The sequence below is a fragment of the Pseudophryne corroboree genome, chromosome 5 (assembly GCF_028390025.1).
Source record: "Pseudophryne corroboree isolate aPseCor3 chromosome 5, aPseCor3.hap2, whole genome shotgun sequence".
NCBI classification, from domain to species: domain Eukaryota; kingdom Metazoa; phylum Chordata; class Amphibia; order Anura; family Myobatrachidae; genus Pseudophryne; species Pseudophryne corroboree.
This window is the reverse complement of record NC_086448.1, coordinates 505,533,892-505,547,245: the sequence shown is the minus strand read 5'-3', so window position 1 is coordinate 505,547,245 and position 13,354 is coordinate 505,533,892. Positions and strand designations below refer to the sequence as shown.

At 46.5% G+C, this 13,354-nt stretch overlaps 1 protein-coding gene across 2 annotated transcripts in view; it reads right to left on the bottom strand.

The window, feature by feature from the left end:
- Positions 1 to 13,354, bottom strand: part of GMDS (GDP-mannose 4,6-dehydratase) — a 1,113,821-nt gene that overhangs the window by 227,767 nt on the left and 872,700 nt on the right. For both annotated transcript variants that reach the window (XM_063923050.1, XM_063923049.1), the window contains one exon: positions 8,309 to 8,427. In XM_063923050.1, coding sequence (XP_063779120.1) covers positions 8,309 to 8,427 — 119 coding nt within the window. The remainder of the gene's footprint in view (positions 1 to 8,308; positions 8,428 to 13,354) is intronic.

Here is a 13,354-nt window from a genome sequence, read left to right as displayed (position 1 = left end):
CATGACTCGTCTGCTCAGGGAACATGGGGGGGTCATTCTGAGTTGATCGCTCGCTGACGGTTTTCGCAGCATAGCGATCAGGCTAAAATCCGGCTGTTCTGCGCATGCGTATGGGCCACAGGGCGCACGCGCCAAGTAAATTCACACAAAACTAAGCAATTTTACACAGGGGCGAGAAACGCTTTTCAGTCGCTCTGCTGATCAGTGTGTGATTGACAGGAAGTAGGTGTTTCTGGGCGAAAACTGACCGTTTTCCGGGAGTGTGCTAAAAAACGCAGGCGTGTTGGGGAAATGGGGGAGTGGCTGGCCGAACGCAGGGCGTGTTTGTGACGTCAAAGCAGGAACTAAACAGACTGAGGTGATCGCAATCTAGGAGTAGGTCTGGAGCTACTAAGAAACTGCAGGAAAAGATTTTCGAGCAGATCTGCTAATCTTTCGTTCGCACTTCTGCTAAGCTAAGATACACTCCCAGAGGGTGGCGGCTTAGCGTTTGGACTGCTGCTAAAAGCAGCTAGCAAGCGATCAACTCGGAATGAAGGCCACGGTTGGATACTGAACCTACCAAAGTCACATTTGGAGCCGACAAGGAGATTGTCTTTCCTGGGGATGATCCTCGACACAGAAGTTCAGAGAGTGTTTCTACTGGAGGAAAAAGCGTTGGTGATTCAAACAATGGTGTCAGGCTCTGTCTAGTTTGTGTTCCCGGAGAGGGCTCTAGTGGATCAGTGGAGAAAACGAGGAGGCTGGATAAGCATGTGCGCTGTGTTGTTTATTTAGCAACTGATACAAACAATATGGCAGGAGTACTGATGACAACAGAAGATATGCAATTGTGGGTGGAACAGCGTGGAAGCTGAAAGTCTATGGCAAAGTCTGTGATGTGGGTAACAATCGATCAGGGGACCGATGTATCGGTATGGGAACCGATGGTTCCTGGATTGTGAAGCACAACAGGGGTGATGGTGGGAATAGCGATCCAGGTAACTGTAGCAGGAGACAGGAACAAGTGGTTTAAATCCTCAGTGCAGGTTGGAATAACACTGGCAGCTTGCAGGCTAAAAAACAGGTGTAGGTAACGAGATGCACCTGGAGGAGAGACTCTACTGCAGAGGGCTGGAGCACACTGTAGCTGGATAAGGTGTGAACCTGATCACAGGTACCCAGGTTGCTGGTGCTTGTGGTTCTACGGCAGTGCAGGACCAGACTGGAAAGCAGAGCGGGTACCAAGAGGAACTGGAGAACGGAGCCAGAGACACAGGTCACAGGAATGACACGAAGTCCAAGGCAAGTACTAACGCACCCTGCTGCTCCCGATATACCCCCCGGTCTGCAGGTGTTGGTTGGGAGTGAAAGGGAGGTGCGGCCAGGCTCTGGATTGGCTGATGTGGAAGAGCTGACGGGGACTGTCATGGCGGCGCCCATGCCGTGGTTTGATGGGAATGCGGCGTGCGTGCAAGCCGGCTGACAACAGGAGTGTCCTTAGGCCCAGAATGGCATTTAGCGACAAGGTGACCAGTGGCAGCGAGACATGGGAGCCTCAGACGGAGGTTGCACCAGCGGATAGGTGCAGCTGCAGTAAGTCGATTCCTAACAAATGGTCCGGAATGCCCTGAAGACAGCCCGGGTATCGGTTCATCTGTGCATTCGCCTTCTAGGGAAGATGGTTGCCTCCTACGAGGCTCTACAGTACGGAAGATTTCATGCTCGATCCTTCCAACTGGATCTCCTAGACAAGTGCACATGCACCAGAGGATACGTCTGTCGCCGAAAGCAAGGATTTCACTCCTCTGGTGGCTGCAAATGTCTCACCTTCTGGAGGGCCGCAGGTTCTGGATTCAGGACTGGATCCTTCTGACCACGGACGCAAGTCTCCAGGGTTGGGGTGCAGTCACTCAAGGGGAAACCTTCCAAGGAAGGTGGTCAAGTCTGTAGTCCAGTCTTCCAATAAACATTCTGGAACTAAGAGCCGTGTACAACGGTCTTCTCCAAGCGGCACATCTTCTGCGAGATCGTGCCATTCAAGTGCAGTCATACAATGTAATGTAATGGCCTACATCAACCGACAGGGCGGAATGAAGAGCAGAGCTGCAATGTCAGAGGTAACAAGAATCATCCTCTGGGCAGAAAAACACGCGTTGGCACTGTCAGCAATCTTCATTCCGGGAGTGGAGAACTGGGAATCGGACTTCCTCAGCAGACACGATCTCCTTCCAGGAGAGTAGGGCCTCCACCCAGAGGTGTTCACAGAAGTGACGAATCTTTGGGGGTTTCCTCAGATAGACACGATGGCCTCCCGCCTCAACAAGAAGCTTCGGAGGTATTGTTCCAGGTCGAGAGACCCGCAAGCAGTGGCGGTGGGCGCTCTGGTGCCTCCGTGGGTGTTCCAGTCGGTGTATGTGTTTCCTCCACGTGCACTCAATCCAAGGATTCTAAAGCTCATAAGGAGAACAAGAGTTCAGGCAATCCTCATTGCTCCGGACTGGCCAAGAAGGGCTTGGTATACAGATCTTCTGGGGCTACTGCTGGAAGATATGAGGCCTCTTCCTCTTCGGGAGGACCTGTTACAACAGGGGCCGTCCGCTTATCAAGACTTACCATGGCTACGTTTGACGGCATGGTGGTTGAACGCCAGATATTAGCTTGGAAAGGCATTCCGAACAAGGTTATTCCTACCCTGATACAGGCTAGGAAAGGAGTAACGTCTAAACATTACCATTGCATTTGGAAAAAGTATGCATCTTGGTGTGAATCCAAGAAGTTTCCTACGGTGGAGTTTCAACTGGGACGGTTTCTCCTCTTCCTGCAAGCAGGTGTGGATATGGGCCTGAGGTTGGGATCCGTAAAGGTCCAGAGTTTGGCCTTATCCATTTTCTTCTATAAACAGCTGTCTTCCCTCCCTGAGGTTCAGACTTTTTTTTAAAGGGGTTCTGCACATCCACCCTCCCTTTGTGCCGCCTACGGCACCCTGGGATCTTAACGTGGTGTTACAGTTCCTCCAATCTAAATGGTTTGAGGCTCTAGAGGAGGTTGAGGTCATGTTTCTCACGTGGAAGGCTGTCACTTTGTTGGCCTTAGCTTAGGCTCAAGGTGTGTCGGAGATGGGGGCTTTGTCTTGTAAAACCCCCTATTTGATCTTCCATGAAGATAGAGCTGAGCTCCGGACACGTCAGCAGTTCCATCCAAAGGTTGTGTCAGCTTTTCATATCAACCAACCTATTGTGGTGCCAGTTGCTGCCGACTCCTCAATTCCGTCAAAGTCCTTGGATGTTGTAAGGGCTCTGAAAATCTATGTGAAGAGGACTGCTCATCACAGAAAATCGGACTCTGTTTGTCCTGTATGATCCCAAGAAACTTGGGTGTCCCGCTTCTAAGCTACGATCTCTCACTGGATCAGGTTCACTATCCAGCATGCGTATTCTACAGCAGGACTGCCGTGTCCAAAATCTGTTAAGGCCCACTCTACACGTAAGGTGGGCTCTTCCTGGGCAGCTGCCCGAGGTATCTCGGCTTTACAGCTTTGCCGAGCGGCTACTTGGTCTGGGTAGAACACGTTTGCAAAATTCTACAGGTTCGATACTTTGGCCTCTGAGGACCTAAGGTTTGGTCAATCAGTTCTGCAGGAGCCTCCGCGCTCTCCCTCCCATTCTGGGAGCTTTGGTACATCCACATGGTACTGATGTGGACCCCAGCATCCTCTAGGACGTAGAGAAAATAGGATTTTAATTACCTACCTTTAAATCCTTTTCTCGTAGTCCGTAGAGGATGCTGGGCGCCCACCCAGCGCTTTGTTATCCTGCAGTGGTTACTTGATTCAGTACTGCTTTGTTCTTAGTGAAGTACTGCGTTATTACTTGGTTCAGTAATGTTATTCAGCTGTTGCTGAGTTTTGAAGCTAGTTAGCTTGGTTTGCCTTGTTTGTGTGAGCTGGTGTGAATCTCACCACTATCTGTGTAAAATCCTTATCTCGAAGTTGTCCGTCTCCTCAGGCACAGTTTCTAGACTGAGTCTGGTAGGAGGGGCATAGAGGGAGGAGCCAGCCCACACTGTAAAACTCTTAAAGTGCCACTAGCTCGTAGTGGACCCGTCCATACCCCATGGTACTAACGTGGACCCCAGCATCCTCTACGGACAACGAGAAAAGGATTTACCGGTGGGTAATTAAAATCCTATTACTGATAATCTGATTCTTCTAGTAATACATAAACATGAATGTAAAGGTGGCGCCAATGGGTACCCTATCTGTGTGTGATATAAGGAGAACTAGTGGGATTCCCAACAACCCTTTCAGGGAGAAGTTAATTTTTCTTTTATGACCGCTGATTAACTTGTGACACTGTGTTTTTAAATTATTTGTATTTTTTGTATTATTCTTATAATGATTGTTGTGAAAACTATTTTATTTTAAATGCTGTTTATCCTTGACAATAATGAGCATTATGATGCCATTAATCCAGTTAACAAAATCATTTGATTATTACCAATTTTTGTAGGGTCATGCCATTATTTGCCAATTGCAGCCCAGAGTTCATGTCTGGGTCAGAGGGTGTTTGACCACTTACTGCATATGTTAAGTACTGACTCTACCTTCAACAATCTTATATTGCTTGGCTCCCATTTATGGAGAGTAAGGGACTAGTTTCATATAGCAAAAGTGTCACATTGAACTACTGATCTATAGGGCTGTAACACACACTCCGGTTTTTCCCGGATGGCAAAAAGCCGGACAAACTTTGTCCGGCTTTTTGCCATCCGGGAGAAACCGGCAGTGTCTGTCACACAGGACGGCTTTGAGCCGTGTGTGATGCTGTGCGCATGCGCAGCATCAGACACGGCTTCAGTAAAAACCATTGTGTGTGAAAGCTCCCCTTCACACACATGGTTTACTGGCTCCAAAGACAGCCCGGCAGCCGCCCGGCCGCCGGACCTTCCAGTGGTGAGACCCGGCTGCAACCCGGCAGCCGGGCCGGGGCCGTGCAGTGTGAAGGGACCCTATCCCTCACACTGTTAACTACAATGCCGGCACGGGAAAAAGCCGTGTAGTGTGTTTCAGCCCATAAAGTACCTTTCTCAGTGCCGGAAATACGCTCTTGTTTTCTCTGATAGTAATATGCAAATGGTTACACTTTAATCAGCCATACACAAAAATGTAATTTGGTCCTGCTACAGAGCAGAGTTTATGTATGTTACCGCTACACTTGCGTACAGCTGCTTCTGATATGTGTGTACAGAGAGGACCAATGACGATAAAAAGGAAGAACATTTTAAAACATAATAAACAATAAAAATGTAAATGAGGAAATGCATTCAAAAAGCCATCATGATTTTATTATCTGGCCTTGAGCAGGAATTTATATTCAGTAAAGCTATGCAGACTACAGTATGCTCTATAAACACTCTGCAACCACAACACAGTGCATTAAGCTTTGTATTGGATCAGCAAAAAAAAAAAAAAAAAAAAAGTAAAAGAAAAAGCTGTCTAAAAGTTAATACAAACTGTATAGGAAGTATTTTTTAAAGACTCACTAATATACAATTATTATTTGTCATCAAAGCAGTTCCCCCTTCCATTATTCAGGGTTTAGAGAGAAATTCTGGTAATACCTAAAACCCCTTTCATTTCAAAAAGCTCCCACCACCCACTTTGTGATCAATGTCAATGGTATTTAGTTTACTCCATAGTTGACAGGAGCATGCTATGGCTGCTATGAAATTCATTGTCATCATAGGAAGATGCAACTTTGGGGGGTCTTAGTTACCTGGACCCCCACTCCTCCCCTGCACACACACACACACACACACACACACACACACACACACACACCCTTTCCTCAGCCAGTGTCTCAAATAATGACCACAAGAGTATAATAGCGTATAATACAACAATACTAGAGAGATATAGGTTTGATACACAAAGTAAATTTTTTAGGACCTCTTCCCTAGCACATACTGTATACTATAGCCGATCTATAGTATTAATTATTACTACTATATTACATACACTTTCCAGCTCATAAGGAGACCAATGTGTTCATATATGTCTAGGGCTGGTGCAAGGTTCTTACCTAACTACTCCTGACTGGCGCCAGTGCTCCGCAGAGCAGGGGACTAGGAGTGTAGAATAGTGGCCAGATCCAGAAAAAACCAATTGAGCTCAGACAGCTATGCCTACTGCAGCATCTAATGACATGCCGTATCCATGATCACTGGTTGTGTATATATCATATTACATATACCATACCTCCCAACTGTCCCGATTTTCGCTGGACAGTCCAGTTTTTTTCGCCCTGTCCTGCTGTCCCTCCAGTGGACCGCAGTGTCCCGCGGGCAGGGGAGGGGGGGGGGGGGGGAAGTCAGTTGGGAGACCACCTGTCACTTGCTGCTCTGCTTAGTGCAAAGCAGAGCAGCGTTGAATAGACACTGTGTACATGCGCACAGCGTCTATTCCCGGTAGCCAGAGAGACTGACGTCATGGCCAGCAGCTCACAGAGCACTGGTCATGCCCCCACTGTGGCTACAATGGGAAAATGGGAGGTGTGGCCAGCGACAGCGGCATTGCCACAAAGCCACTACCCCTTTCCCACAGGCCATGCCCCCTTTTTGGCGCTGCGCAGGGCGTCTGGATTTTACAGATACAGATGTTGGGAGGTACTAAATATACCCTGATCATGGGCTGGCCACACACAATTTCAAGTATCTGTAAACCCCTCTAGAAATCCTGTGTCTGCCTTTGGTACATCATTGCTGCAGTCTCAGCAAACAACCCATATCAGTCCGCCACGTTCCGTGAGACTCTGCTAGCATTAGGTGCCTTTTTGCCGAAAATGCAGCTAAGTCACAACGTGATGTGACTAAGACGCACCGGGAGACTGTGCTGATTAATTTGATATACTCTTGTATATCTGTGTGTGATTGAGTCTCTGAATCTGCACACAGTGTATTACAATGTAACAGCCACAGCTTTTTTCCAATACAGAACTCAGTCACACACAGATATACAAGTGTCACATATCAAATTAATCAGCACAGTCTCCTGGTGCGGCCTAGTCACATTGCTTTGCGACTAAAATGCATTCTTTGACAAACAAAAAAGAAGCCCGCACTAGCAGAGTTGCATAGGCCCTTGTCCTGGAGGCAAAAGGAGAAGTACTGTGGGGATGGAGGAGGTGGAGCTGCTCAGGAAGAGGATTATCTTCCTTCTGACACTGCCCGTATTAACTATAGATGGCAGCTACACTGCGCCCCTTGACCCAGTACTTTGGCGCCTCTCAAATATTTGGAACCCCCTTGCACCCCTGTACCAGCACCTATGATTATTAGGGTATTCTAAGTTGCACAGGATGTTGTGACCAAGTAAAGGCACAAATAAGCAGGCTGGAAGCTTTTATACACAGGTATCTGAGGCAACATATTCCATGTTTGCATATTTATAGCAGGAGAAGTTATTGTGGGTTGCAGTTAAAATATCGGCTGTCGGGATCCCGGTGTTCAGGATACCATCGCCGAAATCCTGACAGCTGACAATGCCAACAGCCGGAATCCCGGCGCACCAGGGCTATTCCCACTTGTGGGTGTCCACGACACCCACAGAGTGGGAACAGTGGCGACCGCAGTGAGCCACCGAACCCGCAGCGTGGCGAGCCCGCATTGGACTCTTAGCGCTCGCCCGCTGCAGGCATTGGGGCAGGATGCCGCTGTCGGGAACCGTATGTAATCCGTTATTATGTACAATACACAAGTTTCGCTAATAAAAGTGAAGTGAATAATCAGATCTCATAAGCATTAGAATAAGAATTCAACAGTGATACAGATATTTACAATTTTACAAGAGTTCATAAATATAGCAGAACCACTGGTGTGTGATATTTACAATAATATATAGAGGTGTGAGCTCTCATTAAAGGTAAACACGGGATTTCTCTGTATGGGGGGGGGGGGGGGGGGGAGATAAATAACACTACCTTGAAAATAACTAAAAGGATTTGTACTGTACTAAAATTAGAGATGAGCGGGTTCGGATTTACTCAGTTCTTTACACCAGAATTATCGCCATTTCCTTTTTTCTGGATTTCTCTCATTGGCTAACCAAAACACGTGACGTCCAATAGCCAATAAGGAGATTCGGGGTAAATCCGAGTAAAACTGAACCCGCTCATCTCTAACTAAAATTACTTCTAAATGGACACTTTTGTAATGTTCCTCCGCTAAACATGTTTTGTTTTAATTGTGATACTTTGGTAACTGGCAGCAGTACATAGTTCCTGAGCTTAGATAACATTGATGACGTCTTACGGTCATGTCATTTGCTTACACAATGGTTTTCCCGATATGCATGAAAGCTTTCTCCACAAACTCACGAACGCTGTGGACCTCCCCAGTAGATATCACAAAGTCTTCAGGCTCATCTGTTTGCAGCATCAACCACATAGCCTGCACAGAAAACAAACAAAGCACAAGTGAGCATAGCATAAGTGTAGTACGAAACTTACTGTCGCCTTTTTGAATTTCTGCTGGCTTTAAAACAATATACTGTATACCAGTAATATGTGGATTCACACTGTAATATTTCCTGCTGAATTTACGATTTAATACATCACGTTAGGATTATATTTGATTACACAATAACTCCATTTTAATTTAAATTCAAATAGGTTTAATATATTAATGATAAAGAGTAAGGAAGCACCAGTGTCTTGTTCTACCATTTTTTAGCAAAGCATGACACCTCCTTTGTCAGAATACTACTGTATTTCACATTTATTTATTGATGTACTGTAATTAACATATTTCAGAGACAGACCAGGCAAAATTATCCGACAGATCCAAATAATCCAACGGATTATTTGTAAAAATACTAAAGGGAATTAGGGGCCTATTTATTAATATGGGCCAAAAATATTTTTATTGCCGCTTACTGCAGTGATAGCAATTCCTTTTCCTGTCAATTTATCAAAATAAAAAGAAAGGTTGCACGGCAGCAATGTGATACTGAGCTACTTCATGATATAGTCTGATAGCAGTAATAAGAAATGTACCGCTTTACCGGACAGTCCAGGTCCCCTAGGTACTTGTGTAACATATATGTGAATTGCCATTGCCCTGGAAGCTCAGACTTGGTTTCCCAGCTGCAGTTAATAATATAGATAAATGTTTTACATTTATTAACACAAAAAAAAAAGATTTTAGTAATAAAGCAGTATTTCTTTTAATGTTACCTGCAGTGGCCATCCTGAAATATCAATAGTGATCAAAGGGAGTGTTCTTATTAAATAAAGAAATAAATGATAGTTTCCCCTTGCAAAGCATGAGAAAAGCCAGCCGCCGAGGATCCCAGTATTGGCTATGCCTGGTCATACTTAGCTATAGCCACCGCTAGCAAACCATTTATAACAAGTTAATGAAAAAACTCTACAGTACCTACTGCAAAAAAACAGCCATTCTTATTTGATATTGGCCTTTTCAGGGCTTAAAGAATAGATCCAATATTTTGAAAATAAATAACATTTCAATACAATGTTCATCTAAGCACAATGTTTTATGTCAGTGGCTCCCAAACTTTCTTGAATGTCAGCGCCCTAGAGTATCACCCTTTTTTTCCATGGCACCCTTAGGCTAATAGTTTCTTATTAAGAAATTTAGCAAAAATATAATATTTTGTAAATTTTGTTAACTTGTCATGCTTAGGTTTAATCATGTGGTGGTGGTCAAGGTTGTACGTCTGTGTGTCCACATATGTTTTCATTGGCAGCGACCAACACTGGTTTTGTCTACGACATGGACCATACATAATTTGATTCAGTCCTGGACCACCAACCAGAGGCACCCCTGCAAATACTTTATGTGATAGAAAAGATTTATCTCACTCCAACTTGTTTGTTTGGATCTATTTACTCTCACTGTCCTTTGTGTGATCTTCCAAAAAATAAGATTTTAAACCTACCAGTAAATCTATTTCTCCTAGTCCGTAGAGGATGCTGGGGACTCCGTAAGGACCATGGGGTATAGACGGGCTCCGCAGGAGACATGGGCACCTATAAAGAACTTTTAGTATGGGTGTGCACTGGTGCCTCCCCTCTATGCCCCTCCTCCAGACCTCAGCTAGAGAACTGTGCCCAGAGGAGATGGACAATACGAGGAAAGGATTTTGTAAATCTAAGGGCAAGATTCATACCAGCCTACACCAATCATACCATATAACCTGGAATAAACATAACCAGTTAACAGTATGAACAAACAACAGCAACGGTCCAAGACCGATTCCAACTGCAACATAACCCTTATATAAGCAATAACTATATACAAGTCTTGCAAATTTTCCGCACTGGGACGGGCGCCCAGAATCCTCTACGGACTAGGAGAAATAGATTTACTGGTAGGTTTAAAATCTTATTTTCTCTTACGTCCTAGAGGATGCTGGGGACTCCGAAAGGACCATGGCGTTCATACCAAAGCTCCCAATCGGGCGGGAGAGTGCGGATGACTCTGCAACACCGCCTGAGCAAATGCTAGGTCCTCATCAGCCAGGGTATCAAACTTGTAGAATTTAGCAAAAGTGTTTGACCCCTACCAAGTCGCTGCTCGGCAAAGCTGTAATGCCGAGACGCCCCGGGCAGCCGCCCAAGAAGAGCCCACCTTCCTAGTGGAATGGGCCTTTACTGAATGTGGTAACGGCAATCCAGCCGTAATATACGCCTGCTGAATCGTGTTACAGATCCAGCGAGCAATAGTCTGCTTTGAAGCAGGCGCGCCAATCTTGTTGGCTGCATACAGAACAAACAGAGCCTCTGTTTTCCTAATTCTAGCCGTCCTGGCTACATAAATCTTTAAGGCCCTGACTACATCCAGGGACCTGGAATCCTCCAAGTCACTTGTAGCCACAGGAACCACAATAGGTTGGTTTATATGGAATGAAGAAACCACCTTAGGTAAAAATTGAGGACGAGTCCTCAATTCCGCTCTATCAACATGAAAAATCAAGTAGGGGCTCTTGTGAGACAAGGCCGCTAATTCTGACACCCGCCTTGCAGATGCCAAGGCCAATAACATGACCACCTTCCAGGTGAGAAATTTCAACTCAACCGTGTTAAGGGGTTCAAACCAGTGTGATTTTAGGAACTGCAACACCACGTTCAGGTCCCATGGTGCCACTTGGGGCACAAAATGAGGCTGGATGTGTAGCACTCCCTTTACAAAAGTCTGGACTTCTGGAAGCGAAGCCAATTCTTTCTGAAAGAATATCGACAGAGCCGAAATCTGTACCTTAACAGAATCTAATTTTAGGCCCATATCCACTCCTGTCTGTAGGAAGTGGAGAAAACGACCCAAATGGAAATCTTCCGTAGTAGCATTCCTGGTTTCACACCAAGAGACATATTTCCGCCAGATACGGTGATAATGTTTTGCCGTCACCTCCTTCCTAGCCTTTATTAGAGTAGGTATGACCTCTTCCGGAATACCCTTCTCAGCTAGGATCCGGCGTTCAACCGCTATGCCGTCAAAGGTAACCGCGGTAAGTCTTGGAACCTGCAAGGCCCCTGCTGCAACAGGTCCTCCCTTAGAGGAAGAGGCCAAGGATCTTCTGTGAGCATCTCCTGAAGATCTGAGTACCAGGCCCTTCGAGGCCAGTCTGGAACTATGAGTATTGTCTTTACTCTTTTTCGCCTTATGATCCTCAACACCTTTGTGATGAGAGGAAGAAGAGGAAATACGTAGACCGATTGGAACACCCATGGCGTTACCAGAGCGTCTACTGCTATTGCCTGAGGGTCCCGGGACCTGGCACAATATCTCCGAAGCTTCTTGTTGAGGCGTGACACCATCATGTCTATTTGAGGAACTCCCCAAAGACCCGTTATCTCTGCAAAGACTTCTTGATGAAGTCCCCACTCTCCTGGATGGAGATCGTGTCTGCTGAGGAAGTCTGCCTCCCAGTTGTCCACACCCGGAATGAAGACAGCTGACAGAGCGCTTACGTGATTTTCCGCCCAGCGAAGAATCCTGGTGGCTTCTGCCATCGCGACTCTGCTCCTTGTCCCGCCTTGGTGGTTCACATGAGCCACTGCTGTGACATTGTCCGATTGAATCAGCACCGGTAGGTTGCGAAGAAGACTCTCCGCTTGTCGAAGGCTGTTGTATATGGCCCTTAATTCCAACACGTTGATGTGCAGGCAGGACTCCTGGCTTGTCCATAGTCCCTGAAAATTTCTTCCTTGGGTGACTGCTCCCCATCCTCGGAGGCTCGCGTCCGTGGTTACCAGAACCCAGTCCTGAATGCCGAATCTGCGACCCTCTAGGAGGTGAGCACTTTGCAGCCACCATAGAAGAGACACCCTGGCCCTGGGGGACAGTGTTATCTTTTGATGTAATTGTAGATGGGACCCGGACCATTTGTCCAGAAGGTCCCATTGAAACGTCCTCACATGGAACCTGCCGAAGGGGATGGCCTCGTAAGCTGCCACCATTTTCCCCAGAACACGAGTGCATTGATGAACTGATACTCTTTTTGGCTTTAGCAGATCTCTGACCATGTTCTGGAGGTCCTGGGCTTTTTCCAACGGGAGAAACACCTTCTTTTGTTCCGTGTCCAGTATCATACCTAGGAACGCTAGTTGAGTTGTTGGAACCAACTGTGACTTCGGTAGATTGAGAATCCAACCGTGTTGCTGGAGTACTCTCAGAGAGAGTGACACGTTTCTCAGCAATTGCTCTTTTGATCTCGCCTTTATCAGGAGATCGTCCAAGTATGGGATAATTGTGACTCCTTGCTTGCGCAGGACCACCATCATTTCCGCCATTCGTGGAAAGCCCAAACGGCAACGTCTGAAACTGGTAATGACAATCCTGTACAGCGAATCTCAGGTACTCCTGATGAGAGGGATATATGGGGACATGAAGGTAAGCATCCTTTATGTCCAGTGACGCCATAAAATCCCCCCCCCCCTCCAGGCTGGCTATTACCGCTCGGAGCGATTCCATCTTGAATTTGAATCTTTCCAAGTACAGGTTTAGGGATTTTAGATTTAAAATGGGTCTGACCGAACCATCCGGCTTCGGGACCACAAAAAGGGTCGAATAGTACCCTTTCCCCTGTTGGTTCAGGGGAACCCTGATAATTACTTGCTGTTGACACAGCGTTTGAATTGCAGCTAACACTACATCCCGCTCTGGGGTAGAAGCTGGTAAGGCCGACTTGAAAAATCGGCGTGGGGGCACCTCTTCGAATTCCAGTTTGTAGCCTTGGGAAACTATTTCCAACGCCCAAGGATTCACGTCTGACCTGACCCAGACCTGGCTGAAGAGTCGAAGGCGTGCCCCCACTTGTGCGGACTCCCGCAGGGGAGCCCCAGCGTCATGCAGT